The sequence below is a fragment of the Hermetia illucens genome, chromosome 1, assembly GCF_905115235.1.
Source record: "Hermetia illucens chromosome 1, iHerIll2.2.curated.20191125, whole genome shotgun sequence".
Lineage (NCBI taxonomy): Eukaryota > Metazoa > Arthropoda > Insecta > Diptera > Stratiomyidae > Hermetia > Hermetia illucens.
In genome coordinates, this window is record NC_051849.1 from 31,153,106 (window position 1) to 31,179,850 (window position 26,745).

General features: G+C 40.8%; 1 protein-coding gene across 6 annotated transcripts in view; it reads right to left on the reverse strand.

The window, feature by feature from the left end:
• The window catches only part of LOC119647714 (guanine nucleotide exchange factor DBS), a 302,166-nt gene that overhangs the window by 181,812 nt on the left and 93,609 nt on the right, over positions 1 to 26,745 (reverse strand). For all 6 annotated transcript variants that reach the window (XM_038048815.1, XM_038048844.1, XM_038048825.1 and 3 more), the window contains exons 2-8: positions 13,665 to 14,021; positions 13,490 to 13,604; positions 9,232 to 9,322; positions 9,092 to 9,166; positions 8,875 to 9,030; positions 1,451 to 1,600; positions 1,268 to 1,380 (exon numbers count right to left, since the gene is read on the reverse strand). In XM_038048815.1, coding sequence (XP_037904743.1) covers positions 1,268 to 1,380; positions 1,451 to 1,600; positions 8,875 to 9,030; positions 9,092 to 9,166; positions 9,232 to 9,322; positions 13,490 to 13,604; positions 13,665 to 14,021 — 1,057 coding nt within the window. The remainder of the gene's footprint in view (positions 1 to 1,267; positions 1,381 to 1,450; positions 1,601 to 8,874; positions 9,031 to 9,091; positions 9,167 to 9,231; positions 9,323 to 13,489; positions 13,605 to 13,664; positions 14,022 to 26,745) is intronic.

Genomic DNA, 26,745 nt, shown 5'->3' on the forward strand with positions numbered 1-26,745 from the left:
AAACATTAAGAACAAATCTAGAAGAAAATGAAGCGTGTGAGTTCGTGATTTAACATGGAATGATGATGAGTTTGTGTACAAAACGACTTACAGTGACAATTCCTTATTTACTAGGAGCATTAACATGGATTGCATGCACTCTTGCCAATGATAACAGCTGCGATATCTTATCGAAAATGAGACTCTTCCGAATTATCGTGTGTCTTAGACCCGAATTCTTTTCCATTTAAAAATCAACGTTCTGTTGTTATTGTTTATTGAATGTATCTTTCACTTTTTGTCAGTAAAGGAACTGATTTTATCTTGAGAGGTCAAAGTGTTGAGAGAAAAATAATGAAAACAAATGTAATTGCTTTTAGTTCAGACAATCATTTGTGTATCTAAGGACTGAATACAATCTAGGCCGAGAATGTGGGTAGAACCATGGATAGTAGGCTGAATATTTTTTTATGAAACGTAGTTGAGTGTAATATTATTTAGTTAATACATCTTATAATTCATGGACCTAGACGAGGTGTGACATTCAAGTGACTTATGGAAAGTAGTGGGTGGTTGATATTTTGCTCTAAATTCTAAGAAATAGGCGGGGAACGAATTTTCGGAATAATTTTCAACAAAAGTTTGAATTTATACAAATTGTTCTTGCAACTCTCCTTTCCTTTTTAGGTTTTATTTTTGTTCCACTCTATTCATCAGCATTTTAAATGTGGTGCCAATTTCTAGTTGATTTCTGAGGTCACTTGACCAACGGATTACAATAACATTAGCGTGAACAGAACTCAATCGAATGGTATTCCCTATTCAATTAAAGATATTCTATCGCCTTCTTGTAAATATCAGTCACTTGATATAAAAACAAGCACTTTTTGAAAGTGTCAATTTCTATGTTACATAGAATGAGATTTACCTTATCGTTTTTGTGTAAGTGTATGTATTTATCTTTGGTTCTGTCTAAAAGAGCTTTATACAAATCAATTAACATAAACACTACTTGCTGAATCATCAAGCATCTTTCATTGAGTATATCAGTTGAGCTATCAAACTATTCATAATAAGACAACACATTTAATTTATATTCAAAAATCTTCGTGATCCCATGCAAAAATCTAAATGAATTTATCTCAATCTAAGTAACAATACCGATGAAAGCATGACACTTCAATATAATAATGATTATACGAAACAAACCAGTGCAGAGGGAAGGTTATTAATGTTATTATTGGAGCAAAGCTAGAATTGGGGAAATGAAATAAAAATTAATTCTCACCGCTCCATTGAGCTAACGTTTCCGGTCCGTTCAGAAAACTCTTTCAATTCGTCATTCGATTTGATATTATCTAGCAGTCCTTCGCCATGTTTGGCTGCAGAAAGAATCTCTTCCTAAAAATATAAAAATATTAAGATCTTGGCGTTCACATCCCTCCCCCAATATATCTCATTGATTACTTACCTTTAATTTCTCATAGTATGCTCCTTGTTCGTCTATCAACTTTTGCGTTGCCTCAACTGAATTCGGAAATTCTGTATCGTGTATCACTTGAATAAATGCATCGAGGTCTGTTGATACTTGATGCGTTAGGCTAGAGAATTTTTCTAAAGACTGTAAAGAAAAGAAGTTTGGATTAGATACGTACAGTCACGATTAGCGTTTATAGTGTACTTATGATTAAAGAGACATCACTGGAACAATGCTTGTATTATATAAATTCTTGGTTGCTTGGTCGTATGCTACTGGTTAGTCATATTCAGTTTCCACTGAACTGATAATGACGCACTGTTCCCAACGATACGGGATTCGCATCGTGGTTTTGTGAGTGCAATATGATACACATTGCGTGCAAGAGGGAAACGCCTCATAGTTCTCGCTGATACAAAGGGCAGTACACGAAAAGATAAAATACTCTAGGGCAGATTTCATAAAATATTTTAAAATATTTTTCTTTCACGTCATAGCAGTGCATACGGCTTGATGCAACCCGCAATCCAAATTTATTACAGTCATTGTATTATTCACTATATCAGATACGGATCAAAAAGCATACACCAAAAACCTTAGTAAAACTTTTTTGGATAGCGAAAATCAACCCAAACAGCTAAATGAATACGTGGAACTTCATAACAGCGAACGAAATAGGCGCCTCACATATGCAACAAAGTTGCGCTTGGTAAGTGTAAAATATATATTGTTCCTTTGCCTTTACTCAAAAATTATCCTACAAAGTCGGGTTTCTAGAGAGAGCTATGTGTCACAACAAAATTATCATCACAACTACATTGAGGTCGCAATGGTTTTATAAGGTTTTATAAGTAAATACTAGAATATATGTGAAAAAGTGCGCAGTATATGTGAATTACAACTCCAGTTTGTCAAAGAATGTGTGCGAGGCTGTCTTCCCTGTTCCTTAAAGAACTATTATGACAATGACCAGTTAGAATTCCCACTATGATGCAGAGGTTATTTTTGATGAGGTTTAAGCAATCCTTTGTGCGTGTGGGTTCGTATCCCCCAATAAGCACCCTGGCCTGCTCCATCCCTGATAGGCCCGCCCAGTATAGTTTCCTCAACCGTTCCTCTTCATTTCTTAGAGTCATAGCCATGAAACCGTTTCCGATTCCACAGAAGGGTTCTGGCCCGTGTAAAGACGTCTCTGCTCCCTTCTTGGCTAGTTCATCCGCTGCCTCGTTGCCTTCCAACCCAGCATGGCCTGGAACCCAGAGTATCCAGACCTCGTTGGACGAGCCGAGTGTATTCAGTCTGTCAAGGCATTCCCATACCAGTTTTGAATTCACTTGGTTGGACCTAAGTGCCTTGATCGCTGCTTGGCTATCGGTGAGAATAGCTATGTTCTGCCCCCTGTAGTTCCTTTGCAGATTAAAGGAGGCAGATTTGTCTATGGCGTATATTTCCGCCTGGAATATGCCCATTGGTTCCAAGTACATTTTTCTTGGACCAATGACACCGGCACCCTCTGCTGTGAGGGATCCGACAGTGTAACAAGTAATCAGTTGCTGGTTTAAGCCGTATGTCGCAGCCACGCTCTCCCAGTTTGCCTTGCTATTTGAACATGTTTCAAACTTCTTATCGAAGTGAAACCTCGTTGTCATCTTATCCCTTGGTATCAATCTTCCTTCGGTTTAGGCAGCTCCCCGCCTCACTGATACTACCAGCCATCCTGAATATTACCCTCCTTGCCTGCATCTCTATGTGCAGATGGAGAGGTGTGGCGCAGCGGGGTTAACAACATTCGAAATTTATTTGTTTCGCTCGAGCGGGCATTTGTGGGTACGGACTGCCATAGTTAGTGCAGGGCTTCGCAGAATTCGCTATCGCCGCGTCTTCAACAGAAAACTCGCGTCGTAGCATTAGCTTTAATTATGTCGTTTGACAATCAAGACACGGCAGGCTCATCTGACCCTCATGTGACCGCCCTCGCTGTCCGCGCTTCTCCATTTTGGCGACGGAATCCGGAGCTGTGGTTCGCCCATCTGGAGGCACAGTTCCGGATGTCTGGAATGGCGGCGGACACGGCCTGGTTTACGCGATTGTCGGCCTGGATGAGGAGTCTATCTTAATAGTGGCCGATGTTGTAAAGTCGACCGGAGTTGATCAAACGCCTGTCGGTAAGTGAGTCAGCTAAACTGGATCACTTGCTGGCAGGTTTAACATTGGGCGATCGAACTCTCAGCCAATTGCTTCGCGAAATGAGGCAATTGGGTGGGAGCAAGATCGACGATGGCTTGATAAAATGGCTTTGGCTGCGTCGACTCACGGAGGACACCCAGGCGCTCCTGCGTCTCCGGTTCTTTGGAGACACTGGCAGCTGTGCCGACAAGGTGCACGTACGTCCAACTATAGTGCGAGATTTCCACCAGTATGGCTGAAATGCGGGCGACGCTGGACACTCAGCGTTCGGGCGGCAGGTCGCGAAAAGGGCGATCGGGTAGCAGGTCGGAAATATGAATATTGATAAGTTGAAAAATGTCAGTTTTAAGAAAATAAAAAGAAAATTATGTCCCGTCTCTATGTAATGAGTGTATTTTTGCCTTCAGTGGATTTAAAGCAATTTGCAATTTAATTAAGCTCTCCAAAGTGTCATGTAGTGGCTAACATGTCTGAAGTTAGTGAAAAGGAAGAATTTTCACTAGACGAGAAATTTTCTGGTATTTAAACATCAGCACTCACTGAAGCACAATATCTAGTTCTGTCCGGTATTCCGAATAAAGGTGCTTAAAGTGATGTGTGGCTTTACCTAATAAGGTAGAACCACAGAGGCGTTAATCCCCGAAGGACCGCCAGGAATGCCGTTGGGCATGCCCTCATTGCCCCACTGATACACACCCAAGCCAGCCTTTGGAGCTTGTGTAATTCCCTGGCTTGCGTGCTGAGTTCGGTTCTTTCTGCCCAGATTACCGCTCCGTAGGTAATCATTGGCCTTACTATTGCAGTATATATCCAAAGTAGTATCTATTGACCTACAAGTCATCAGAGCCCTCGTGGCTTTCCGCCAAGTGTTTCCGACATGTGTCTTCCAGAGTAATTTGTGGCCTAGCGTAATTCCCAAATATTCGACCTCTGTTTCTCGTTTCACCTCCATATTAAGTAACCTTATGGCTCTCAGGTGATCAAGCTTACGCCTCCTAGGGAATGGTACTATGGTGGTTTTGGTTGAATTGATCCGCAGTCCCACCTTCCTGCACCAGGCACTAGTAACCCTTAGTCCAGTTTGGATTATATCACATAGGATATCCTCATATTTTCCCCTACAGATTAAAACAGTCTCGTCCGCGTAACCCTGCACTTGTATTCCAGTATTTGGTAGCACGTCCAGGAGTTCGTCCACTACCATACTCCACATCAGGGGCGATAGTACTCCGCCCTGTGGACAGCCTTGAGTAGTGTTCATGACAATAGAATTTGTACCTGTTGATATTTCTATTTGCCTGCTTTCTAGCACTTTGCCCATCCAGAATGCCAGGGTGTTTCCCACTCCCTTGCAACTCAGGGCATCTTGTATCTCTGTGTGCGATGTGTTGTGGAATGCTCCTTCGATATCCAAAAGCGCCCACACACACAGCCACAGTTTCTATAGCATCCCGTAGTACATCTGTCAGCTGATACAGAGCAATTTCAGTTGATTGTCCTGCCCGGTAAACACTGTTTTGAAAGATTTTGGATGAAAACGATCCTTTTTACCCGCTTTCGGATTTCAGTGGTTTAAAAGTATCTTCCTTCTTCAAACAGACAGAGGATATTCAACCGTCTTTGGCTACAGCTTTGTAAAGCCTGGTTGCTTCTGTGATCTGTTCGATCCCTTCACAGAATTCTCTGAAGCTGTTCCGTTTTGCTTCCCTGATCGCGTTGCTATACGCAGTCAGTGCATTTTTGTACCTTTGCCAGTCCCCGGTCTGAAAACGGTAAACCATCAAATCAAAATTAATGGAATCAAAGTATTATTTTGCAGATGTTTAACATACAAAAGCAAGCACAATAGAAAACACGATTTCTTTTCAAACGGAACTGTAGAGATTTGGCAAATCTTCTGAATTTCAAACACTGAAAGTGCTTCCCGTAAAAGTCTATTCCTCAAAAGCTGAGTAGAATTGTCTAGTAGGTATGACCAATCCTAACATTTCGTTTTATTTCCCAAGTCCAAAATAATTACGCCCACATAAAAATAAAGGTCACATTATGCTTACCGAAAACAAGAAAAAAATACCAAGAAAATCTATAATTCTTCCGCTTGCGATTACCCACCTTGTCTTGGTAGAGTGACTTAGTAGAGACTATCTCCTTGAAAACCACGAGGTAGGGAATGAGAATGCAACGATCTGCTGATTCGAGAAGAAGTAGTCTGGATCCCAGAGGTAAAATGGCAACGGCTGACGGTTCCGAAACTCCCTTGAAACCATAGAGGATCGGAGACTTTCCGGAGGTAAAATTCGAGCGATGAATAGTACCTGGAGAAACTACATGTCCCTCTGTAAGTAGCTGTGGTGCTAGAAAGGTATCTGAAAGAAAACCTAAGCGTCTAGCAAAACAAGACGGTGCAAAAGGCTACTCCGTTTGAGATGTAGGACTGTGAACTCTACATTGGGTCCCAGTTCACAAACAATACTTTAGACAAAGGATCTGCGCAAATCAGCGAGTCAAAAATTGGATACGAGCTGCAATACTGCTCGTTACTCAGTGGGACGATGCTATTCTGCGGGCTGGCAAAGCCTGGGAAGTAGTGCAACCCAACAAAGAAATTTCTCGCTAAGTTGAAAACTTAGAATTTGAAAGCGAGGAATGGAACGTGATCGGTTCCCAGTGTAATTGAGGCCGTGTAATCCTTGTGCCACGAATCGATGACGAAACTTTGAAGGCGGGGAAGACCGGGACTGGAAGTGTTGCCTAGACTTGTGTCACCTAACTTTCACCTGGGACCCTTCAGGGACTACCTCTGCTTTCTTGGCCCAAAATAGGAATGCATGGACCAAAGGAAATGGAAGAAAGTTTTTCCTCAAATGCTCCAGTCTATCATCAAGTAGAGTCTCTCAATCCTAAAACAGAATTAAACAAACGAATGTTAGGAGGAACTTTGGAATTGGTTAGGCCGGGAGGCTCAGTATCCTGAAAAGGAGTTTCGACATAAACTGCTTAAATAACTGGAGTAAAAGGATTATAGTTGAACAGTATACACTAGCAATTAGCACGTCATTAGTCGGCAGGATCAATTGCCATGCTTTCTTACTGTATGGATTACTATTACCTTCTTCTTAAAATGGACTCCGTATAGTATACCGCAGGAACAAAAGCAATAGCTTGATTCAACCCTCTAGAAACTTTTAACTTTTATTATTCTTCTGCTCTGTTCTCCAAGGGGTAGAGTGGTTAAGAAGGCAGAAGTCAAGCCGTTCAGTCGAATTTGAACATAATTGCTATGATTAGCCGCAATATTCGAATGGAATTTGGTTTAGAAAAATGTTGAAGCCATCCGCGAAGATCATACTGAATAACACGCCAGATATAATGGTCGTCACCTCTTCCAACCGAGACAGATTTCTATGAATTCTGCAAGGAACCCATCTTTGAGTCTGCGATATCTAAATATCTGAAATTGTATCTATCGAGAAGGAGGCAAATAAACTCATTAAATACGTTTAAAACAAACAATTGTAGTTTGGAGAAAGCTACTCCTTGCCTATTAATTTTACACACTGGACTACAAGTAGCAGAATAAACTCTAGTCTCTTAGCTAATCAGAGCTAAAGGTCCAGACGCAGTGCTTATACATGAAGGAGGGTAGGTCGATTGGGGAACAATGAAAGTAAGTTGACATATGACATGTTTTCCGGCGTTCACTAAGAAGAAAAAGCTAGAAAAACTCAAACTTTTTAGAGAACGGGTGAATGATCGTGAATAACAAATTGCTAGACTGCCCGGTCAGAAGATAGTAATTTTAGTAACTGAAGACGCAACTGAGAGCCGAGTCATAGCAGTGCTGGCAAATATCAACAAAAAACTAAAACCTAAAAGGGGTCCCCCGGAAGTCTGTCATAACCCGGGGTTAAAATTCTAAATTCTTCACTAAAACAGAAATTTTTATCTCCAAAGTCATCAGAATGAAACATATCCTAGCAACCAGCGCAGCTTTCTGATCACAAAACGTCCAGGGAAGAGAAAACCCTTCAGAGTCTTCCCCTGCTCTGGACAAAAACCGCAAGTCGTCTATTTTTTTTAAGTTTGGTATTTGGAAATGGAAAAAAGTTTTTCCTCAAATAGTTCCTCGGTTCGTCATCAAGGAATCCTACCATCCACCAAAACAAAATGAAAAAAAATATTATGTTGGTATGTCGGGCATCGGTTTTTCTGACCTTACTGAAGACGAGTTTTGACGAAACAGAAACTGCTTAAAAACTAAAGGCGCTTTGATCCGGATGGGGTGCAGAAATGAGAAAAGTTGACCAGTATACACACAGTATAAATCAAGTCACCAGTCGGTCGGATTAATTTCCATTCATTACTATTAACTTTTTTTCTAAAAAGGCCAGTGTCGAGAATACTGAAGGCAAAAGATCAAAAACTTACTTCTTAACCTTCTAAGACTTATTTGTTATTAATGGAAAGGCAACAAGATTCTGCCCGAAGAGCAAGGATCTGAGCTGGATCAAATGGTTGTCGATTACGGCAAGACGTTTGACAGCATCCAGATTACCTAGCTAATCGATGTCCTACATCTGTAGTGGACAGATGCTAAACTAAATAAAACTTTAGACAGTCTGCCCATCTGAGAATGAGAGTATTACAGCAAGGAACAGGCGAGTCCTTTGCATATGACTGTTTGTAGGACATTTTTTGGGCTAGGTCCAATTGGACCAGAAATGTGTCAATGAATGGGAGCCGAAGGCAGCGCATGACAAACTCGTGAATTGTCCCTACTCTTGTCGACCTCCTCATGTCGAACAATTGGTGTCATACTGGAAATATGTTCATGGAGACGCAGAGATTCATGTGTCCCATTTTATTATGTAAAAGCGGATGGGGAGCAACTAGTGTAGAACGTGAACTGATCACTGTCAGTTTACCAACATAATCCCATACATCAGGACTGACAGCATGCTTTGCTTTAACTGCAGGGAAGAGAAAGGGGATGTACATTAATTAATATTCCATGTGGTCGGGAAGACGAAGATCATTCATATTAAACATACATATAATTCCACGGAGAAGAATTGTTTGAAGATACCGTTTATGAAATAAAAAACTCAAATTGTCTATTACTCTTAGAATCAAGTAGTTGTGCTGAAGAAAAGGTTCTTTTTTTGTAAATTAGCTTAAGTGTGTATTGTTGAGGCTATCGAAACATATCAAAAACAAATCAATTAACTTACGATTCTTTGCTGTATCCATTCATGGTGCGAATATATCAAAGTTCCTCCCATATCTCCCGTCAATTGACTTTTTTCAATATGCTCGTGAAGATCATCCAACGATGCACAAACGATTAAACGAAAACGAAATTCTTCCTTAAAAAATTTTGAGCTTACCTAGAACAATATAAAATCCATTTTAAGAAACGCAACAATGATTCAATTAAACTATATTTACTTCTGATATGGCTTTTTGGAAGAATCCTGATGGCCGTAATACATACACTACGTGAATAATTCCAGGAAAATATACCTGATTGAAAGATATTTGAAACATTGAAATCAATCAGTTAAAGGTAAAAATAACTGAAAACGAACCGATATTTTAAGTAATACTGCTTTAACTGCCGTCCATCGGTCTTTCCTACGATCAATGATAACATGAAAGCCGAGATCAGCATCCTGCATTCTGCAATGTAATAAAAAATGATTATATTATATAATAATTTAATTTTTAATTCTATCTTAATTATAAGTTGTTTTTAATTTCATCGATTGCAACAAATTTTCAAGTTTGAGTTGGAAATTTCATGACAGTAGGTGATTCAAGAGTCCATTTTTCGTTATCTGGCGACCTGTCTCACAATAGTCAAGAGGTCGAGGTTAATCCCCTTCCAATCGAGCAGCAATATTTTTGCAGCGTATCTACTCTAAATTTCTCCTACCCGTGTAGAAGGTCCACTTAGACGCTTGAATCTGCTGCATTGAAGTTCTGCATCTAAATGCCATTTTAGTCAAATAATTGCCCCGTGGTTCCATGTGCTAGTCCGATCTTCGTCCGGTCTCCGTTACCATAAGCAGTGAGATTTCTCTTTCACCGTCAGCCAGTACAGACATTCATCTCATCAAAAATGTCCAGTTCTGTGTTGCGAACTACATCTAACACAAATTTATAGATACCCGGATGTCACACAAGTTCCCATATAATTTCACTTTTGCAGCTTAACTTTGATTGCCGTCTATACAGAAGATACAGAGTGACAGCCATACAGGGGACGAAGCCCAACGCGATCTTGTTCCTCAACACTCATAGTAGCTACTTCCTTGACTAAGTATCTAACGCCTAAAGACTGAATATCTGACCTACATCTAAAATCCACGACTACCCGGCGGAATACATCAAACACCAACACCCACTGAAGCGTGCTATTTTGAAGCCAGCATTTATCAAAACTTCGCCACCTGGGAAGCAAAATATGCAGGAAGTCTCGCTACCTAACCAAAACACCTAAAAATGTGAATATCCCTTAACATCAAAAAATATCTTTTAGGCAGTCAGCGACATGCAACTTGAAAGATCCAACAAGGTATCCCTCAAAGAGAAGTATTTTCACCTTGTATCTTTCACAACTTCTGACAATCTCTAAAAGAATTCAAATTATCTGTGCTGATGACTATTTAGCAGCCATTAAAGGAATTTAGATTCCAAACTTCAAAGGATCAAACAAAGTACAAGTTGAGTCTTTAACAGTGGAAAACACCTTCTTCGTCAACAGGAACTTAAAGCCCACAGCAACTCTTTTGCCACATGAACCAAAGAAGTAAGAATGCAGCTTGATGCATTTCTAGCAACTCTAAAAACCCTAATATTACCATTGTAGTTTAGTTGTAACAACACTTTAATCTATTTTTTGTTATTTTATTTTATTCAGTGTAGAATTCACAATTTAATTTTTCCTTTTTCTTACGTCTACGACTTCAGTCTGTTAATCTAACTTTTCACTAATTCAATTCAATTATTTTTTTCTCTTTTTCATGGCCTGGTCCGCCACGGAGAACACCGATGGTGCCCACTGTCAAATCGAATTAACAACATTGGAAATAAATTTCGAATGTTGATAACCCCGCTGCGCCACATCACTCCACCCCCAGATGAAACCTAGGGGTTTTAGCGACTGACTCTAGAACCGCGTTCCTCATCATACGGCGAAACGAACGCGATGTTGATTTGGGGCGCAAACGGGCTTCAGCCTGGATAATTAGACAGCCTTTTTCTGTTTCCCGATCTCAAGATGGAAGAAATGCTCTACATGCTCAAGAACACGGTACGGGACTTCGTACGGAGGCTTCAGCGGCTTCCGGACAGCATCCGTCCTGTCCAGCTCCCCAGGCGCGCAGGCAAGTGCGGACGAGTGTCGTGTGGGAGGTGTGACTTTCATGTGGGAAGGTTGTCTTTCAACAGGCGCAGCAATTCCGAATCTGTGAGACCCGATCTCTTGTCGATGACCGGATCACTTGGGAGCCTTGGGTTCTCCCCGTATACCAGCTCCGCGGGGCGGGCAGCAAATTCCTCTCGGCGGATTCTACGTAGGCCGAGTAGGACGGAGGCAAGACTTGAGTCCAGGACGGGTCGTCGCGTGCTATAATCGCGGCTTTCAGCGTCCGGTGCCAACGTTCTAGCATCCCATTGGATTGTGGGTGGCATTCCGTAGCCCGCTGGCGTTTGAAACCCAGGAGTTTGCCTAACTCCGAGAAAACGGTGGACGCAAATTGCATTCCCTGGTCAGTGATGACCACTGCAGGGACGCCAAAGCAAGGGATCCACTCTCGACAGAGGACTTCGGCACAAGATTGCATCGTAATATCCTTCAGAGGTATTGCCTCAGGCCACCGCGTAAACCTGTCGATGATTGTAAGGCAATACTTTTAACCCTGCGTCTGTTTCTTATGCAATTCAATCTTTGCTGTCTGGAACTTTCACACAAATTTTTCAGGTGCTCCGGCGAAAGGAAACTGCTGCCTATTTTCAGATCTGCGCTCCGTGAACAATCAATCTGGACCACATACTTTCCATGGCATTAAAATATGGAGAGCTGTGAGACTAATCTATTCGAACCTTCGCGGAGTGCCTGCAAATCGCTCCATAAGTTGTCAAAGCTGGATGCGGTCTAGCTATTTTAAATTGGAATCACCTCTGTTCATACATAAATGGGCACTATTGAGGCATTGTAGGGGGGATATTTTCCTTATAATATTCTATATTAAAGGACGTTCCTTCTTTGACAAAGTGTAATCAGCTTTTTCAGCTACTAATACTAACTCCGTCGGTAACCATGGCTTTTACGTCAAATTCTCGGAATACTTGAGAGATCCCTGGTTATAACTGTGCGTTCCACAGATTGGGAGTCGGATACAGTTATATTCGAAAGAAAGTGTTTGCACGCCGCAGCCAACGAATTCTTTGAATTTCTATTTGTCTTTCCAATCAGATGTTCAGCGTCACTGTCGTCCAGAAATTTCACTTCGACAGTTTTAAGATAACCAAGACTACAATATGTTATACATAGAGCATATACCTTCTTTATTGAGAACATTCATAAAGAACACGCAAAACATCATTCAAATGGCCGTCTGGGTTTCGCTGGCAGTGCTTCCAACGGTCGGTCCACTTTTTGATGACCCGGTCTAATATGTACGGCGTTATTCTGGCAATAGTTTCTCAAATATTGGCTTGAAGCTCGTCCAAACTGGCCGCTTTGTTAGCATATATCAAGGACTAGACGTAGACTCCAAAGATAATAATCAAGAGATGTCAAGCCGCATAATCGCAACAATCTGTCAATCTTTGCGGATGCATAGATGCTTGGTCGGACACATGGAGGGAGTTCTCATCTAAGAAGACGATTTTTGACTAAAGTCGGAACTTCAATTTTCAGTACCCCATGCCGTTGTCTTTGGTCGTCCATCAATTCTTGCTTCAGCACAATCTTTTAAAAATATAGGTCCAAATCCAACCGCAAAATAAGTCAAATGGATCCTCAGACGATCCCCAATTTAGCCAATTAGCGCCGAATTGATGTTCTTGGCTTTGTTTCGATACTGGTCTCTTCATTTTGCACCGATCTCTATCTGATTAATGGTTTAACGTCCCAAAAACAGTGTGCGAATGCACCTTTCATAGAGTTTGGAAATTGTGAACGGAATCTTCAAGTGCTCTTCAGGGAACTTGCTGAGTTTTTCAATCTTACCCGGTACATTCTCTGATTAGCGCAGAGGTGCGCAAGCGTCTGTCGACCAGCCACTTCAATAGAGCTACACTCGGGTGCAGTTGGACTTCACAGTCAACTGCGTCACCGCGAATGGTATTTTGCCCGTTTCTCAATTCTATTAGTCATGACAATTCTATTATGAAGCCTGCTGCCATATTACAAAACGAAGAAGCGGTACCCAAATCGGCGAGAGCGAATCTTGGGCAGATACAGATACCTCAATCAATACCTATTCCGAATCGACCAAAATATCAAAAGGAGTATATCGGGACACATCTTCAGTTGTTCGGCACTCCTACGTCACTTACAACCAATCTATGTTGGAACGACTCTTTCCAAGCGGCCTCTTTTCTTGGGCTCGATACAAGGGAGACTGAATTGGACTCCTAAATTTAAACTAAATAAATACACATGAATTGGAGGCTTTGCTAAGACACCGGCAACAGCTACGCCACGATTTTAAGATATTTTGGTTTGGAGATACATATCATAAACCCTATATGTCACAACATGCTAGAGTGAAGTGAAAATTCACTTTCTTGTGTTAAGAGTTCTTAGAGTCAGCTTTTCACGTTAATGAAACTTACGATGGCACCGAAGTTAAATACAAAATCAACTTCTGGTAATCTGCATCCTCCAACAAATGGAAATTATTATTATCCGGGAAAATAATCAAAGGACATCCTGCAGGAGATTTCCCTCCTGGAATAAAAATAAAGAATATATTACAAAAATATTTATTAAATTGAAATGATCATTTACCAGTTATAATGGCATGTTGGGGATGCAGCAGATCTGCAACGTCAGCTATATTTAACGCCTCCTCCGCAGAACTAACATTTGACGAATTGGTCGCTGCCTGTTGCAACAAGGAATTAGAACTTCCTCCGGTGGGATTTGATTGTAAAACGCCTGGGTAAAACGATGTGGACAAAGGTGGCAGTGCAGAAGGAGTGGCTGAATTCCCATTTTGCATAAGACTTTGGTTAAGCACAGTCTGAACGGAAGTTGTGCTACTAACAGAATTTTGATGTTGATAAATATGTTGATTGGATCGATGATGCTGTTTATGTAAAGATTGTCGTATATCTGATGTTCCTGAACTGTCGGCATCACTATCTGTGAATGGAAATGAAAATAGAAAGTGTTATTAATGACGAACGTTTGTAAACATAAAATTCCGATAGACTACTATGCACTAGGTGCCTGAGTTTTTATTTCTTTGTAACATCATTATCAAGCTGGTAATAAATATCTTTCTTTAGCTGATAGTTTGTATTTAATTGAACGCACGGAGGCCTCAATTGAGAGGTCATCAATCAGACAAAACATGTCTCAAGCTGCGTAAAACAGGTTATGACGATATCCATTGAAAAATTAGCATTCGATTGAATGAATAATCCATATTCAGACCAATTATTCGACAAGCCGTCAGACAGCTTTAGATGCATATTTACTAATTAATTGAGACGATAAAATGGAAAATATAAACACAATCAGATACCTACACGAGTTCATTAGAAAGTCTCAGATGGATTTGGATCTTTTTTAAAATCGTTGAAAAATTGAAATTAAAACCAAATTCCATGTTTTTGCCAGAAACACTGTATTCGAAACCAGTCGAAACTTTAAAATGGTTCTTCTTCGAAGTCACAGCCAATGACCCAAAAAGTCGAAACTAACGCTTCAGATATGAAAGATTTTGTGTATCTCTTACATAAGTATATTTTGGGCTGCAGTAAACTTGTACGGTAGAGACTCCCCTTAAACTCAACGTAGAAAGATGCAATTCATTGCATGTATGGGCGTTCACAGTTTCGACCTTCCCACCAAATTTCGTATCAATCGGTGCAGCCATTTCTGAGAAAAAAGCGTGTGCCAGATAAACACACCAACCAACACGCCACTTTGTTGCAATCCTGAGACGGATGAGGGATGAGGGGAAACACAGTTAGACCGGCTTACTAAGAAGATGTGTAAGGGAAACTATTTCTGGAAACCTACCGAACTTTTGGCACCTGTCTTCTCTTTGTTAGCTGCGCTGTTCAAAGAGGGGAAAGGACGGCTGGAGGCGTAGGACTTCTTATGCAGCAAAGAGATAGCAGTTGCCACTGCTGTGGTTCGTGAACGCGAACCTATGCTTGAATTTGAGGCAAATACCCGAACAAACTTATAAGGAACAAATTACCAACAATATTAGAAAATAAAGGGATATAGACCCTACTCTGATTGACTAAGTTTCCCCTTGAGCAAACAATTTAATAAGTGGTAAGGAGGAGGTGACGAATCCGGATCCCTTCAGAAGATGCTGTGCTTTCCACTCAGACTCGGTCAGACGGATAAAAGACCAGGCGCTGATAGTGGCAACGGCCAGGAAGAAGTAATGTATACCAACGGCAAAAAATTTGATGAAGTGCTAGCGAAAGTACCTAGAGTGGAAAACTGCCTAGAGGAGATGGGTAATACCCTGAACCACGCTCTACGAATTCGTATACCACTAAGGTGATGGTCCGGCTATGGACGAATTCTGTTCGACAACCCAATATGCAGGGAATGCGAGACTGTTAAAAACTCCTACGGTGACTCCATTGCGACAGGTCTCTATTGTTATTATGTTGAGGTATTGTTACCAAAAAGATGAATCGAGTCACTCAAACAAGGCCAAAGTGGAAAGCTGTCGAGGGATTAAAGAGAAGCAGAGAATGGAAGGAGGATATTGGCGTAAAACTTACAACATCAAAAAAGTGCAAAAGCTCCAAGGACCCAGCAGTAGGAGGAGTACAGGGTATCAATTTCGAACCGAATTTTCAAATGAAACCCCAGAAGATTGCAGCGAATGTTTGGACCACTGTGATGCCCTCTACGGACGCGATTGTTCTCAAGAGCAGAGATGACCGTTCTTACGCTGAGATTCTGCATAAGGTCAACGTAGATCCGACGTTAAGTGGTCTAGGGGACAATGCCACAAGAATCCGAACAGCGCAGAAGGAAATACTTTTCCTGGAGCTCCGGAAGACACAGGACGAAAGGACGCTCTACTACAAGAACTGTATATATAGATCTTTAGGTAAGGAGATTACGATGAGGCAATTCACCCACGAGATAGCTTGTGGTATGCAGGGATCCCAACGAGACAAAGGGGGGTATATGGAAGGAATTCGTGCAAACTTACAGAAAGCATACGGCGACACGCAAACGGCATCCATCAGTTTGCCTGCTGTTTGGGCAAACACGTTCAAAATCAAACTCAGATTTGGTAGGAAATATCTTCTTCTATCTGTCTGGATTACGGCCACAAGGCCAAATTTTGCATAAGCAAGCATGATAGGTCTAGTCAATGCAGGCGGTGTGATGAATGTTGCATGAACTAGCGTTTTAAACACAAGTGTACCATCTCCCGTTGTCATCATGGGAGACTTCAACGCATGGTCTACCGAGTGGAGAGAGAAAGTTTCTAACAACGGTGAGCTGATATTGCTGAAAGTTTTTTCTTCATTGGATATTGTGCTTACGTATATCGGAAGTACCTATATCTTCCGTAAAGAAAGGATAGGCTCAGTCGTAGATATTACCTTCGTGAACAGTGCGTTGATGAGAGACATTACCTGATGAGTTAGTAAACAGTACACGCAATCAAGCTATACTGTTAAGTGTGATGGAGAATAGGAGAAGACAGTATCCAATAGGCACAAATTCATGTTGGGCGAAGCTGTGAAAATCAAAGATGTTTGACGCGGAAAAGTTCGGTGGAACACTTAAGGAAAGTTCTACGCCAACAACTACAGCGAAAGAAAAATTTGAGCAAATCGTCTGAAATGTGGTCGCAATCTGTGATGTATCAATGCCAAGGTGCAGAAATAACACCCACAGATTACCCAAACCCTGGTAAAATGACGAAATCTGGCAACTGCTTGGCGAATGCATACGGACAAAAAGAAATTATCAACGCAAGAATGATGGGCAGAAAACTGCACGGAGAAAGACGCGGTACAAGGCTTGCTGGAGAGAAATGCAGAAGGCACTCCGTGAGGGCAAATGGAATTCCTTTAGGGAGCTGTTTCAAGAGGCCGACATCTGCTCGTGAGGAGGATCCTATAGAACGATAATGGCTAAGTTGAAAGGAAACATGGCTCCACATAACAATTGCCCAGTTTTATTGCGAAGAATAATAACCACTTTGTTTCCACAGCAAACTAAGTGCACTATTGCGAAAGAGAGCACCCCCGAAGAACATTCCAACTATAACGGAGAATAAGCTTACTATTGCTTGTAAAAAGTTAAGGGCTAAAAAGCACCCGGATTGTTTGGAATACCAAATGCGGCGTTGGAGGCTACGATAAAAACAGGACCGCAATAGTGCATTTCCACTTGTAACACCTGTTTAGAAGAGGACATCTTCCCGACTCAGTGGAAAAAGCAGATGCTGCTACCAAAGAGTGGCAAACCATCTGGTGAACCATCGTCGTATCATCCCGTTTGTTTACTGGACAGTATGGGAGCGCATTATATGTACCAAGCTGTTCCCAATTGTTGATGAAGTCGGAGGTATATCACCACAACAGTACGGTTTTTACGTCGACCGATCAAGAGTGGACGCTATCCACACAGTGGCTGTGGCAAAGCATTGCAGGTATAAGATGGCAGTGCGGTACCAAAAAATAATGTGCTGTCATCACCCTCGACGTGAGAAATGTTTTCAATTCAGCGTAATGGCAGCATATTATAAGGTCCCTAATTCAGCTAATCATCAAGGACTATTTTGTGGATAGAAAGCTTCTCTATGACATCGACGGCGGTCAAATTGAATATTTGGCTGGAGCCACTACTTTGGAACGTGATGTATGACCTTGTGCTACGCATCAAACTAGCGCGGCAAGCTACCTTTATTGGATAATGATAATAGATAAACATCTTGAGAATCTTGTGTGGGCATGTGAGACATCGGCCAAGCTGATAAAGAAATAGCTGATGTCACATGAGTTAGAGTTGACGGAATACTAGACATAAGACCCAATACTCATCATCAACGGCATAACAACCGGTATCTAGTCTAGGCCTGCCTTACTAAGGAACTCCAGACATCCCGATTTTGCGCCCCCCGTGGGGAGGAGCCTATAGAACGATAATGGTTAAGCTAAAAGGAAGCAGGGCTCCGCAGATCAATTGCCCAGTTTTATTGCCGAGAATAGTAACCGCTTTGCGAAAATTTAGAAACTAATAAAACACTTTATTTGGACGGAATAATGAACGCGGCTTTGAAGGTGACGATAAAAACAAGAATGCAGTGGTGTACTTCCACTTTTAATACCTGTTGACAACTTCCCGACTCAGTTGAAAAAGCAGATGCTAGTGCTGTTACCAAACCACCTGAGGAACCATCGTCGTATCGTCCTATTTGTTTAGTGGACAGTATGGGAGCACATTACATTAACAGGTTGGTCCCAATTGTAGAGGAGGCAGGTGCCATGTCCACATAACCGTAGGTATTTTGCGCCGACTGATCAAGAGTGGATCAGATCAACAGGATAGTCAATCTGACAGAGAAAGCAGGGCGGTACCAAAAAATATTACGCTACCATCACCCTCGATCTGAAAAACATTTTCAATTCTAGGCAATGGCAGCATATTATAAGATCCCTAATTCAGCTAAGCATCAGGGACTATTTCATACATAGAAAGCTAAAGCTTCTCTATGACGCCGAAGAAGGCCCAGTTGAATATTCGGTAGCTGGCGAATTGGTGCTTTGGGAAGCCACCCTTATTGGATATGCTGACGATATCGTATATGTGGTATGTAGTAATAAACAAACATCTTGAGGATCTTGTCTGGGCATGTGAGACATCGAACAGGATGATCAAGAAATCGCTGGTATCGCATGGGTAAGAGCTACACCAGTTTGGACGAAGGCACTTGGTGTTAAAGCGTATATGAGAAAATTATCGGCAGTATATCGTTTCAGCGCGTTAAGAGTCGCTTGCGCATTTCGAACTACGTCAGACGAGGCAACTTTCGTAGTTACGGCAATGGTGCCTATTAATATTTTGTAAGGTACACGGTCACCCAATACTAAAAAGCGAAGATTGAGGGAGAGAACGACTGCAATCAGGATGTGGAAGGAACGCTGGGACAATTCGCACAAATGAATATGGGCGCACAGGCTAATTCCAAATATCCAGCCTTGGATTATGTTCAGCCGTAGGGATCTCCACTACCACTTGAACGAGTTTCAGATCGTGTATGGCGGATAACGCCATTATTTACCTCATTCTGGACATAATGATTCTCTCTTCTGTCCTGAATGTGTAAATGAGTATGAGAACCCAGAGTACATTCTCGTATGCCCGAGAGTTGTAAGTGAGAGGGAGCAGCTTCAATTTCTCTTGAGGAGACCCTTACAAGTGGACACAGTCATTTCGTAAATGCAAGAAAACCCAGGAAATATGGATGCAGTTAGTGGCACCATAAGTTGTGTTCAGGAGGAGCTTCGAAGGTTAGAGCGCTTACGAAAAAGCGGCAGGGAGGGAAAAAGTCCCACCGCAGGAGCAAGCCGACAGGGTTTTAAGACACAGATACTTCTGTGGGGCATAGTGGCTGAGAAGAGGTGGCTTTAGTAGATTAGAGTCCCATACTGTGGGTTTTGATATTTTCTACCTCTATAAAAAGAAACGATTGTTTTTGTTTTACCCAAAAATTTCCAAATGAATACCCCTTATGGAAATCCTTAGGTTATCAATCCTTCAATTTGAAGAAGGAAAATTTGGATGCGTTACAGATGTAATCAATATCTTTAATAAATAACATTGCATTCATGCAGTACTTCTTTCACTGTTCACCATAGCTTCACCGAATAAAAGCTGTCAAGCAAAAGTACTAGATGCGATAAGTATAACTGGTTTCCTAAATAAAATAGTCATGGTGTGAAACCATTTAAAACCACTTTGAAGCCATTTAAATCCACATAAAAACTCAAACTTGTAAAGAACTGCATTAGAGGAGAAAAATGGCATGCCACCGATATGTGAAATGCCTTAAAAAGTTGTTTATGATGTTGCCAAAGAAAGTATGCAGGTTGAAGATTATTTAAAGAAGCGGAAACATTTTTTAGGAATATAGGTAAGCCGTTGAACCAACATATTTTGGAGAGAATGAAAAATTAAGTCATTATGCGAATAAAAATGCTAAATTGATTTAGGAGGTATTTGTTGCATTTATCTTTTAATGCATTGTGAAAAGATTTTGGTAAAGGGATGGAAGTTAATTGCAGATGAAAAGATGAATTCGCTTTAACATTTCCATGGAACAACCACTATTCAATTTCCTAATTCTTTCTTTAGATAAAATTTATAGTCATAATGCCAAATTCAGTTGTTTTTCTAGAGAAGATAAAATCCTCAGAAATGGGTAGAACCAAATAAAGAATGTTCCATTTTCCAAAGCTACATATCTTCCAGAAACGTGATGAATACATATATAGAGAGTTATCTTATTAACTCATATGAATGACCAAATTCTAAGTTAGAAATGTCATGAAAGTTTAAGTTTGTTCTGTATTTATTTGCATTGCTTAGTTTATATTTGTGAAGATGTAAGACATAAGCAGGTGCATTAATTAATCATAAAAATGATAATCAGGAAGATACCATGCAAATTCGCTATACTATCAGTTGACCACCGAATTTAAATACGTCACAGCAATGGGGACTTAAATGGGGTTACTCCTCAACAAGCAATACATTTTCCGTCATCCATAAAATCGCTCCTCTTGCTCTTCGGTCTCAAATTAGTGCATATCATTGACACCCACATATTTATGATGTCACCTAAATATTAACACCTTTGGGCGATATCACCACTAGCAACGGCGAAAAATAACGTCAACTTAAGGGGGTCATCTCGAGTCAAGGCCGTTTTTTTCGCTTTTTTAAAAAATGTTTGTGAAGAAGTGGATAAAGATACAAATACGAATTTTTCACCATACATTTATTAATATCTTGAGCATGCGTAATAACTTTCCCAGCCCGATAGCATAGTTCGTTATTGAAATACAGAGCAATTAATACACCCATCTCCAAAAAAAGTGTTTTTCTGCTGCCACGCTAGAGGGCGCTACGATCATTTTAAAGAAAAAAAAAAGTAAACGGCATTTTAACATGCAGACTTAACTGCAGTCCGAAAACTAGAATTATTAAAAAATATTAAAAGCTAAATTTTTGGCGCCTTGTTAAACTTTTTTTGTGAATTTTGGTGTTTTTTAAGACTGTTTTAATGAATAAAAAAAACTACTGAATGAATCGTTTGCGGACCGGAATATGTTCTGAATAAGTCGTGAAAATTTCAAAGAATTTCATTGGAGAGATTTTGGGCTATGGTGGCAGTCGATTTTCAACATGCGGTTTCGAGAAAAATGCATTTAAAAAGTAGAATGCGATTTTTAGCCTTCAAATCTTAACTGACTATTAGTCTGCTATAAATAATACATAAGCCTTAGGTTTCTTGAAGAAACACATGTATAGCCTTGGTTTCAATTCTTGTCCATTTAGCGAAGTCATTCGAACGTCATTCGAACCGATAAATACGCAGTTTATAACGGCGATCGACATAAATCTGGCATGTGACTTATCACGTGTTTAACACTGTAATTTCCGAATGACTCTGAATATCAAAAAATTACTCTGCCCATATATTCTACACTATATCTAAATACAATTGATGCCAAAATAAAAATTCGATTCCGCGGATCCGACACACGGGATAACCCCCTTAAAGTGAACGTTCGCTTATATCGAAAGCATATAAAGAACTACAAATTATTTGTAACACGTCAGTCAACAGCCGCCTGAACAAGTCAAGGATCCAAGTTAGGCGCTCCAGGTATAAAAGGTTTTGTGTGTTCTATGAATATGCATTTAGAATGTTAGAATTCACTTTAGTATGATTTCGGCATTCTATCTTGGATTATACATAGCAACTTCATCTAAACGGTTTATTTTGTCTAAATTTAACTTTGTTAATAATAGTACGATTCCCAACAAACATTTTGACATCTAAATTCTAGGAAAAGGAAGTTTCATGATTTTTTTTAGATATTTCGGTTGAATAGTTTCTGAGAATGAGTCCGTGATTCATAACGGCACTTTTTCATCACCCTTTGCAACGAGTTTCAAAATTTTGACCTGCATAATAAAGTACTAAACGATGCTGTTCATCCTATATCCAATGTGATTCTGTTCCTTGAAAAAAATACACCCTCCAGATAGATATTTCCTATTAGATCGCGTGCGACAAAAAGACGGACAGACAGATTACCAGGCAACGGTTTTTGAACTATGAAAGGAGACACAGGGCTGAAATTGGTCATGCTCATAACCGAGAAAGACGTCAATCTGGTCTGAAAAACCTTTGAATGAGCAGAAATTTGACTAAACCAATCTACTAAGCCGAGCACCCCGCAGAACGAGCTCTCCATGTGCCGCAATATATCGCATAAAGCATATGACACGTCCATGGTGGGGGATGAACATTCCCCCGTAGGGGAACCAATAGTAGGTAGGATGGATCTTGGGGCAAAAGAAAACATTCTTATAAGGGAGCCCGCAAAAACCTCAAGCTGCCCAACCACCAGAGCAAAAGAGGATGGATTAAGAAATCCTGGTCGGAGTTGGACGTAAACTAGTGAAGAAAGGCCAATGGATTCGTGATAGGACGATTCAGAGCCATTTCGCGTCCACAGATCACGTATCTTACCGTCATTTTGAAAATCATTCAAAGGTTCCTTCCATAGCAACAGAGAGCATTAATAGCTTCCAGCCGCCTCTAAATGTGCAATTTCACCCGCAGCAGCCAGAGAAGAGCTGCTGCAGTAGAATAGGAGACAATAAAACTCCGGTTTTCGACGGTACATTCTCTGTAAAATCTAGACCGAACGTTTTCGCTCAGTTGTTCGTGACGTGCATATCTGAGAGGATATTTCCTACACCAACAAATTGAGGCGGTTCTTTACCTTTTCACAGGTAAGTGTCTGAAGGTGATTAGTACCGCCACAACTAGCTTGGTTGAGAATGCAATTCATGTACCAGCAAATATTGCGCGGTAGTGACCCTGGATGGCCAATTGAAACTGACGACGGACTCAAAGAGTACACTGGTCCCGGTAGATGTCCCACGGGGCTCTTTACTGCCACTGGTCACATTATAAATAATGATGTAATTAAACTTCTGATTTCCTGGAGGTTCCGATAGTAGGTTACGCAGACGACACAGCACTGATTGCGGTTGCAAGGCATCTCGAAGAGCCCGATATGTACACATGCGAAGCAATCAGTGCTGTTAAGGTAAGGTTAAAAAGCATTAGACTGACACTTGCGGAGAAAAAAACAGATGTGATCCGCATCATCAAGCGCCGTAAGAGAAACTACGCTCACATTAAAATTGGGGGTCAGATTGTCATTTCCAAGTCAGCCGTCAAATACTTGGAGTGATGATAGTCCTGTTCTGCCTTCAGGACCGTTTCAAATTATACGGCATTCATCATCTCAGGGATTTTGCCGGTTGACATTTTGGAGGACGAGATGGTGAACATAGGTATATATAAAACGGCAACTCCATCTTCCCTCTAGCTGAATGAAATTAAAGGAAGCGATCTACACCCAATGACAGAATTGAAAAGTTTATATTTCGTTTCAAAAATACGGAATACTTAAAATAAGTGGAAATTCAAATCAACTTGCCCGTTGCCTCTTATGGCAGCTTCTATACGTCTGTAATTTTATTATATCATCAAAATTATTCCCTGAAGATTTTTTAAAGTTACAGGATGCTTTTATCGAATTTTTACAGCCAATAGTGCGCGATCAATTCTCAACTGGTTTTAGATCTTGGGTAGTCTCAGGTCAAGGATGCTCAAATTTACCTTGTAATTTCGAACCTAGAAGATAGGAAATAAAAGGAACTAAATTTTAAAACTTTGTGGAAAGTTGTTACAACCTTGGTTCTATGGCAGAATTGTCTTCATTATAATCCCATTCTATCCCATTATAATACCATCTCATTGTTCAAACTGCGATGATATCCCGGGGGATCTATTCTCCCAATGTCCTAGGCTCATGGATTAAAATAGACACTTAGAGGGAACTCTAGGTCAAATCCCATTATCGGAAAAATTTGTCCGGAGAATGCTAGTATGACAGGAGAATTGGAATGCAATCAACTCCCATGATCGCAATGATCTAGGGTAAACTGCGAAAAACGAAGGAGATCAAGAAGGCGTGGTTATGAACGCCGCAGATAAAAGAAAGAGACCTATATAAAGTAAGCTAACTACACCCATTGATGTAGTATCTAATGGTGGTTTCACGGGGCAGGGAGGAGTCAAAGTGAGCTCTTTAAGAAATAATTGAAAACCGAAAGCTCGACGCTTAAGGTATGAGAGGTTTTGTGTACTTCTTCTGTAAGTATATTTGAGTAAAGAACTATTCCATTTGTACGTAGCTCGTAATTTATCAGCACATATTTCATATGGAGACTATTTTAAGGCCTAGACACTGTATAAAGAAACCAGCCTCTATATTTTTCATCTAGGTTTTTCGGTTGGGTAGTTTCTGAGAATGGGTCTGCAAAAGAAACAATCAGTTTCCTGCCCCGTACTCTCTGCTTTTCAAACATAAAATGTCAAAATTAAGACCAGGTTCGGAAAGCGCTTAACGCAACCTTTCATTTGATACCACACCACACATGATTATATTCAGTGAAAATCCTATGCAGAAGACATTAAGTATTTAGCATAGAAATCAACACTTGTTCAAACAATTCTGGAATGTTGCGATCATATTGGGGGCGAATATGTAGTCTTAGTCAACAAATGGAATAATCAAAACACCTTAAAAGACATTTATGTATTCAAACAAAATTCTACCCAAAACCGGAAAGTAACAATTTAATAGAAAATAGGATGATAAATAATTTTAATTTTTTTAATATCAGGGTCATTGGTTCTGATTTACGAATTCATAAAAAAACTGCTCATGTGGTATGCACTGCAACAAAGTCCATCGAAACTTATCCCTTGAATCCGCCATTCCCGTTCAGTGTTGTCTGTCAGTTACATCTGAATATTTCGTATTTGACTGTCAGTCGTAATGTGAATGGGATGTAATTGCCTGTCAGTTTTGACTGTTTTGGCGGGCGTTAACCGAATGAAAAGTGATTCGGCGTACTACGTGGATGACGGGCTTCAGCTTTAATCTATTCACTGCGATCAAGAGAGCAGACCAAAATTGGCCCCGTCCCTCCGTCAGTGTTCAGCAAGGAAGGGCCCTTCCGTCCCTCCATCTCGTTCTCGTCAGAAATGCAGAGATGCATCCAGTGATGTTAAGCAACTCGTCCAAATTTGGAATGATCATCTCATGCAACACAGTGTAAAGATTAATTTCAAGGAAAGATACTTTGTAATGATCGACCGCCAATGAGACCGGTACAATCAGAACTGAGTGCTTTAGATACCTCGGATTCATACTCCAATGAACTATATAATGACTAATGACTCTCTTGCTTGGATGAGCGCTTGGCACCGGATTACACTGTTTATGATATTGTTGTACCATACAATGCTATAAAAGGAAGAAAGCAGCAAGCAAGCGTCAATGGTATAAAAAAAATTGCTATTGGAGACCCATAGTTCATATAAGATGCCATAAAACAAGGACATCTGCGATCGATATGGCATCGTACCCACCGTGGAAAAGTGATGAGAAAGGCGATCACAGTAAACCATCGGAAAGCGCAAAGTTGCAAAAGAGAGATAGAGAAATACTGAACAGACCGGCCAAACAGTTGAAAGAACATCAGAATACAGAATTTACCGGAGCCTTTGAGTAATAGTAACGATCGATTTTCATGTGGTGTTTCCATAAAAAGAGAACATTGGCGTGGAACAACCCCAACTTGATATTAGTGTTGAGGTATCTGTATTTTCAGTTTTTAGACGAAACACCAAAAGTAGAAAGGGTAGTGCTATTAATGCGTCAGATAATATCAAGGTGCCACCGTCGGCAGAAACAACGCTAACAAGGTAGACGAATTAGTCGAGGTCCCCGATGTTCTGCCTGTCAATGCAAAGCAAAGGAGTGAGATATATATGAGTTATAGGCTGGCGACACTTCCACTTCTAACAAATTAAAACGAGAGTCGGCCTTAAAAGACGTGAAAAACTATCTCACAAATTTTTCAGAAATACATAAACCCCTTCTTCCACTTACTAGGAATGGTCTTAGATTTTTAGGACTATAGATATATGGAAGTAACTGTTCTGCAGAGACAGCACGAGCTACAAGGAAAAATTCTGCGAGGAAGCCGTCACGCCCAGTGGTCTTGGCAACTTGAGTACCTAGATGAAGCAGTCCTTATAACCAATTCCCTTTTTTTTGTGCGCATGCTACGCTGCATAGCTCTAGATTTTCCGCAGTTGCGGAATTCAAGCGCACCACTCAAAGAGGGAATAGGAGCCTTGAGTTCCAGACTCGCCCGGCGAGCAGCTGAGTGGAGCACTTTTAATGGCGGTCCATTACTCGTGAATGTTTTCGAGTAATATTCAAAATGTCTGGCGTCCGGCCAGCAAGATAAGTAGCTCCTGAAAGCAGACCGTGCTGATCTTCTGTGATCGCTGGTTTCCGCGAGCTACGGCAGGGGTCCATCAAGTAATGATCTCGTGCCGGGCTGATGCCAACGCTTCTCTTGTTTCCCACATGCAGAAGATAACTTCTCAATCCACCGCTAATCGCAATATAATCGATCTCATGATGTAGATGTCTGTTGCTGGTCAGTAGAAATCCAAATAACCTTGTGTCAG